Consider the following 7,774-nt stretch of genomic DNA (forward strand, 5'->3'; position numbering starts at 1 on the left):
ATTTCCTTTCTAGCTTTGTAAGTTTACCTGCTCTTACATCTGTTTATATATAAACACAGGCAGCCTTCTAATTACAGCTTGATCTCAGCCTTCTCTGCTGCCCACCTCCTCTCTCCCTTCAATGACTGCCCTGGTCCTTCCCCTCCTAAATGGCACCACAGCCCACTTAGTTCAAGGACCAAATCTGGTGTCACTTGACATCTTCCTTCATCCTCTCAAACTCAGCCTATAACAGAATGCCAGGAGGCATGTTAAGTACTCTACCCTGTCCACTTCTGATGCCACTGTCCTTGAGCCCAGACTTCTGGTTGCTATAGTAACTTGACTTCCCTTCCATTTTTGTTGCTCTCCAATCCAATCTCCAAAAAGTTAGTCTTATAAGAATACAGCCAGACACAAGAATATAGGAGGCACCTATAATCCTATCACTCTAGAGCATGAGGTGGAGGAGGATCACAGGCTTGAGGTCAATGGGGGCTGCACAGTAGGTTCTAGGGTCAGCCTGAGCAATGTAGTAAAATCCTATACTAATAGGGAAGAGGGGGATATGAAATACAACACAGCATTTGCTTGTCAAAAAACCTCTTGATTGTTTCTCACTAAATTTATAATAAGATGTAAAATGTTACCCATAGGCCTTGCATGACCTGGCCCTACTCATGTCTCAGGTATGCCTGTGTCCTTCCTCTATCATTCAGGATCACCCAGCTAAGATGCCCTCTTCCAACAGAGACCTGTGTCCTCTTAGAAGAAAGGATAAGCATAAAGTATCTGTTTGACAGAATGAGGCACATTCAGAGTGATCTGGCCACAGATTCATGTATTCCTATGAAAATGAGAAAATGACCTTGAACCTGCTAATGAATAGCTTCATAGATACTGTAACCAAATGACAAGCAAGTAAAGAGAGAGGGAGAAAAGAAAGAAGACACATTGGACTTTACAAAACTTAAAAATGATTGAAAAGGCAATCCTTAGGATAGGAGAGATTTTGACAAATTGTTTATCTGACTGGAGTCTAGTATCTACTACTAAGCAAGAACTTACAAACTACATGCAGCACACAGGATAGTGGCACTCGCTTCTAAGATCAGCACTCTGGAGGTAAAGGCACGAAGGTGGTGAGTTCTGGAGTAGCTTGGGTTGTATAAAGCATGTTGCTCTTTCTCTCAAAAACAAAAATAAAAAATGGATAAAGGATTTCCTGAAATACTAAATAGTGACCATATGACCCAGAAATTCCATTCCTATATAGTCAACAAACTGAAAAATGCAGATTCACAGAGACACCTACAATGCTACAGCAGCAATGTTCGCAACAGCCCCACATGGATAATCCCAATTCCAACCAACTTGATGGTTGATGATAAACTGTTAAGTTCATCAGCGGACAAAGTGGGATCACTCTACCCATGAGAATACTGGTCCACCATATAAAGGGATGGAGTAACTAATCCAAACCGCAGCAGGGAAGATCCCTCAGGACTCACACAAGAAGCTACACATACAACATGACTCTATTCACACACAATGTGTAGGATAAACATTTGAGAAAATAGATTAGAGACAGGTAGCTGGGGGAGCAACTGCCGATGGATGTGGGCATTCCTTGGGGGATGTGCACATGTTCTGCAATTTCAAAGTGGTGGTGCTGACTTGAGCTAATGACTATACAATACTATAGACCGCGAAGATGTACATGTAGAATGATGACCATTGTGACACATGAGTTATATTTCTTTTAAGGAAACAAATAGATATGTACACATAAACTCAAAAACACCAGTCAATAACAGACTCAAAATTTAAATATCCCATCCTGTACCAAAGGTGGTTTGAGGTACCCCCCGTCATAAGAGTTCTGATCCTCCTCCTCAGCTCTGTCTTACACAGAAACATACATGTATACAGAGGTTCTCTCCACCACCCACTGTGTCAAAGATGGCAGCAGCTACAGGCCTCTAGTCCACGGTAAAGAAGGCTGTGCTCTGTGGGTGACCCACGCACCAAGACTCTTACCATGAGGGCATTTTGAGACCCATGGAAATTGATTTATAAGCACTAATTAAGTTGAACCCATCTTCAGTCTAACATCTACAATGAAGTAGGCACTGCTCATGACAGACAACCTGTTTGGCATGAGTAATCATGGGGCAGTCTCACGCAGGACACACTGGACACATGGCCTTACTTACCATTACAGCCCCGTTATCCTGGCCCACAAATATCCGTCTGCTGTCATGATGGTAAGCCATAGCAGAGCAAGGAGCTGCAGAAAAGACCAAGACCACATCATGAGAAAAGTTAAGCACTGGAAGCCATTGTTTAAAGTACATTGCTACTAAGAAGAGTTATGTGGGTTAGGTTAACGAAATAGACAAAAATGCTTTATGAAAAGTAAATTATGCACACTGAAAATATAAGTGAAGTTTCCCCATGATTTAAGTTCTAAACTAAACACTTAAGTCCTCTCACAGTTACTTTTAGAGTTTCGGGTGAAGTGAGGCAGCATGAGGTCTCGTCTGGGTGAAATTCCTACCCTAGCATGGATGCTTCCGGGAACCAGTGCCTCTGTGCATCCCACTGCCCTGCCCTGCCACCCTTCCCCAGGAAAGACCAGTGACTAAGTGGACTCTAAAAATGAAGGGTACTGGCATTTGAATTCTAATCCTGTGGCATATGTGAGCAAGCCAGGAAACCTACCACAGGATTACTTTTTCCCTGTAGAAAAAAAGTATCACTCCCCTTTGCATCAGCCCACACCCGCTGTAGCGAGCAGAGCTGTGACTGTATTAACAGCATTGGCCTCTTTTACAAACACAGCCATTACGGCCAACCCAGCTCTCCTCCAGGAATCACAGGCAACACAATGTTTCTCAAGAGAAATTCCAAATTGTCCTCTATAAATTGGAAGGCACGAGATTCCTAAAACTGAATGTTTGGGGTCAGAACTGCATGGGTTCACTGAGCATAAATAATTTAAACTAACAATGAAAGGAGCACACGCAAAAATGCATGCGGGGGGGGGGGGGGGGGGGGACAAACCAGATGTGTGTGAACTGAAATAAAGGAAAGATGGGCTGGGTGGTACAAGCTGGTAACTGAGCAGTGCGAAGGAGGAAGGTCACAAATTCAAGGCCAACTTGCCTACATACACTGCAAGTTCCATACCTGCTGGGCTGCATGTACAGCAATGTTTTAAAGCCCCAAAGGAAAAGCCAAACAGAAAAAAAAACCTACAAAGGAAGTTACCACTTGGAAATAACCTAAAGTTTTCACACTCCAAAAGGCTTATGCTCTTTTATTATTACTATTATTTATTTTTTATTTTTTGGTGGCATCTATATGTCTGTCTGTTTGTCTGGTAGGGTGGCCAAGGAGCAGTATATACTCTTAGTATACGTGTATGCATGTGCCAGAAGTATCTTTCATTGATTGCTATCTTTATGGTTTTAGACAGCGTCTCTCACTGGACCTGTAGCTGACTAATTGAGCTATGTTAACCAGCCAATGAGCCTCAGGGACCTGCCTTTCCACCACCTTTCCTATCCCCTGCCCTACAATGCTGGCATCACGGGCAATCAGCATGATGCCCAGCTTGTGGGTTCTGGGGAGCAGGACTCAGGCCCTCTTACTTGTGTGGCAGACACTTTACAGATGGAGCAATCTCTCCAGTTCCTGGGCTCATACTCTGCCCAAGAAAATATACCACAAAATTGTGCCCAAAGACAATTTTAAGATTATACATAGGACTACTTCAGTTGCATTCAAGAGCTCTGTAGGTGAAGGTAGACACTGACATTATACAAAACTCACCAGATGTATACGACTTTGAATTGGCTTCAAGTCTGCTCACGTTTATATTATGTTTGAGATTATAATATAGTATCATGGTTAAGATTATGGTTTCTACCAGGCAGAGAGGCACATTACATAAATCCCAGTACCAGGGACGTAGAGGTGGGAGAATTTTTGAGAGTTTGAGGCCAGCTACATATATTAACTTAGGCTGTCTTAATTAAAAGATAGTTATAACCACAAAGATACACTATTAGACAAACACACACGACATCTCACAATTAAAACAAACAGCAGTTGCTATGATGATTTAAGACTCACTGTTACCAGTTTTGTTTTCTTATCAGCTGATATTAAATTTTTATGTTGGCTTTAAAGTTCAGTTCTTCTGATGCCGGACACTATCATAAAACCACATAAATATATAAAATTCTTCCTCATTTATGTAAAAATGTCATTGGGCTGAGTACATTTGCTACATTTGCTGTTGTTGTTTTGTGTGAGTGATGTGGGACACACGTGTGCCACAGTGAACGCGTGAAGATCAGAAGACAACTTTCAGGAGTTTTCTCTTTCCACTGAGGGCTCCAGAGACCAAATGCAGGTGTGGGCAGGCTCCTATGAGAAGTAGTTATCCACTCAGTCGTCTCACAGACTTAGATTTTTTGAATTAAAACGCTTCCCTAGTTTGGATTGGATATAGTAATACCATCTAGCCTGCCTGTTGGTTTGCTTACACACTTGTTTGTTTATTTTCCCTGGATGAGAGGTTTCTACCAGGGTAAGCAATATATAGTTTAGAAACAAGGGTGGGTAGGTTGACTCCTCACACAGATTTACAAAGAGGAAAAACACAAGGCCATCTTTCAGATTAATGATTAATGGCAATATATACACACTAAAGGCACCTGTGAGTCTGAGGTCACACTTGTAAAACTCAGAGCAGACTGCCAGATGCACCCACTGAGGTTCTATCCACAGTCCGTGGTGCTGGAGCCCAGGAGAGCCTTTCACAGTTTGGTATTGCTTTTGTACTATAGTGTAGAGTTGAGTGAGTGACTGCCATAGACTGTCCTGTCCATGAACTCTCAATATTGCCATCTGGTCCTGCGCATAAGACATTTGTGGATCCACCTCATCCTTTTGGTAGGCAGCACTGTTCAACAGTCATAAACAGGGGTGGATCAGAATTACAGACACAAGCAATCAAATCTCTTCAGCCTCAATTTCCTTATCCATAAAATGGCTGTTGTAATGACATCATCGAATTATGTTTGCCAAGGAAAAAAGGCCTGGTGCATAAAGTAAGACAGAGACTGAGTCACCATCTTTCCGCAGCCAGAGCAGATTCTGAAAGTGACTCTTGCTAAGGGAAGTAAAGTTACAGAGCAAAACAAAGGAAAGTTGAACTTGGTAGATGGCCACTAAACATCTCAAATCCAGTAATCTGCAGATAGTTTGTAGAAATGACATTTTTCCTTGTATTTTGAACTTATTTGTGCAAGAAACGTCATTTGAAAACAGCAGTAACTTTCCACAAATGATATGCTCTATTTTCTCACTGCCGTGTTACTGCAGTGTAGGCACTAAAGAGTGACTGAGCTGTGCACAGAAGCTCATGACTGTGACCCCAGCAGCGGGGAGGAAAAACAGGACTGCTTGCTGTGAGTTCAAGGCCAGGCTAGGCCACCTTGTCTCAAATAATAACAGCAACAACAAAATGCAGCAGCAGAAAACAAGCTGACCATGTATAGAAGCACACGTGGCATGCAGGTGTTAGGCAGCCATTGCAGAGCCCAGGGACTATTCTTTCCAGCCCTTCCTTCTCTAACTAGGAACTACCTCAGGAAAACCAGTGACGCCCAGGAAAGGATGGATGGGGACAGGGAGAACCATAGTCACATGCTCAAGATCTAACAGCCACACTTGGGTGTTGGCACCCCAAGGGGAAAAAAAACCATCAATCAGAACAGGGGCCAGCAAGAGGGCTTAGCAGTGAAAGGCATTTGCTGTCACATGGTAGAAGGAGAACAGATTTCCACATGTTGTCCTGTAGATCGCCACATAAAATAAATAGATAGAATTTATTACTTTTAATTCACAATAAAGTTGCAGAAAATATGTGGAGGAGACAGGGCTAGAAGCACAGCTTCCCAACACTGCAAGAAGAATAGCTGAAGGGTGGGGTGGGTGAGAGGGATACAACTTAAAGAGAGACCAACGATGGCAGAAGATCTCAGTCTGTGGCTCCAGGGATCAGAGCCCCAGTGTTCAGTTCCCAAGAGGCTGTTATGACCAAAATATGAACTATGGAGGAAAACGGGGTGGGGGGCTGGGAGGGGAGGAATAACACCAACAGCGCCCGAGAGGTGTTCCGCCATGGTGACAAAGCACTGCAGGCACTGGGATCAGTTCCCAGACCATTGCTTCCTTACAGCTATCAGATCTGTGGCTGGGCCACTGGGAAGAGAGAATCAGTCCGTGCAGCAGAAGCCTATTGTGTGGCTGTTGTAGCTAAGGAGGCCCACAGGACAGCACCTCCTGAAGCCCTGTTGCTTAAACAGGCTCCAGAAGCACTTTAAGACACCGGGTGCTTCATATTTCAAGGGGAGAATTTGGTGTAAGAAACCAAGGTTATGCAATCACAATACATGCAGACATAGGCAACGAGAAGGTTCTACTATCTGGTGCACTGTGAGCGGCCTTTCAGAGTGCTCCGTATTCCACTGCAAACTCACCTGCAAGCAGGATTTCATTTTCACTGAGTGATATTATAAACATAACAAAGTTGACCGGCTGTCCAAAGCTCTTGGAAGTTCTAACACTGATAAACCACTGACTTTTGGCAAAGATGATTAGAGGATCCAGCACGGCACACACAACGAATACACAAGAGACCGCTGGGAGGGGAGAGGTCCTTGGAAGGACGACTCCCACTGTTGATGCTGTGCTGACTGACTTGGCGATCTGTACCGACACAGATTTTTACAGTTTTAGAACGCTTAGAAAAGCTGTGACCAGTGTCACCAAGACTAGGACAACTGTTACAAGCCCTCTTACGGAGGAACTTCACAATGACCTTCAGTAACAAACCATTAAGCTCAAAACAAACCCCCTTCTGTTCCTAGGGGGGTCATCTGATAGTGGAAGCCCTTAATTCAAGAAAATCCCTCTTTAAGGAACAGTGCCTCAAGCAGCCCCACAGCTGTGGCCATTCACTCAGTGGTTACAAAAAGGCCTGTGTACTCCACATACTCCTGTGTGACTGACTAGCTTTCCCCAGCCTGCCCTCACCCCGCCTCCTGCCTGGCATCATGGAAAATTGAGACCCAAGATCTAACACTTTCTAAACGGAGAATCTCCTCAGCAACGGGGCATGAAGTTCCCAGTTAACGTCTCCTCTGGGGCCTTTTGGGACAGAAGGATTCACCCCCCCCCCCTACTTGGCCTTGGGTGGTATCCGGGCATTTTCTTCATGGCTTTGCCTCTGAGAAAAGCTTAAGAAAAACAGCAGGACAGAAATACGGCAATGAAATGGCGAGTGGACTGGCTTGAGGATGTATGAGGAATTCAAAGTCAGGACAGAGTCTCCTGGAACCCAGGCAGGTCTTCACCTTGCTATGTAGCCCCAGGCTACAGTTTTATGCTGTGCTGGGTGTTGAACTCTGAGCTAAGCTTGCTAAGCGAGCACTCTACCACATATCTGCCAAGGCATGAGCACTTACATGCACTAAGAAACTTCAAAAATAATTTTCATAAAAGCACTACTGAGTTTAAGCTGGACAAGCTAGGACAAAGGAAAATGGCCCTTTTCCTTTTTTCTTTTTAATCCCTTCCTTTTCAGTTTTGGTCCTGTTTCAGTTAGGCTAGCAGACCAACTGCTTCTATAAACAGAGTTTTCCTGTGGTTTATTATAGCCTGTCAGAGGTCTTGGGCAACAAAGGCTGAAATCCAGAGGCAATTTTTAGCCAGGTCT

At 43.9% G+C, this 7,774-nt stretch overlaps 1 protein-coding gene across 1 annotated transcript in view; it reads right to left on the reverse strand.

Moving 5' to 3' along the window:
• Wdfy1 (WD repeat and FYVE domain containing 1) overlaps positions 1 to 7,774 on the reverse strand; it is a 51,643-nt gene that overhangs the window by 21,620 nt on the left and 22,249 nt on the right. Inside the window, exon 3 of the mRNA XM_031368135.1 lies at positions 2,196 to 2,269. Within this exon, the coding sequence (XP_031223995.1) occupies positions 2,196 to 2,269 (74 nt within the window). The remainder of the gene's footprint in view (positions 1 to 2,195; positions 2,270 to 7,774) is intronic.

Source organism: Mastomys coucha, unplaced genomic scaffold, assembly GCF_008632895.1.
Source record: "Mastomys coucha isolate ucsf_1 unplaced genomic scaffold, UCSF_Mcou_1 pScaffold14, whole genome shotgun sequence".
NCBI lineage: Eukaryota > Metazoa > Chordata > Mammalia > Rodentia > Muridae > Mastomys > Mastomys coucha.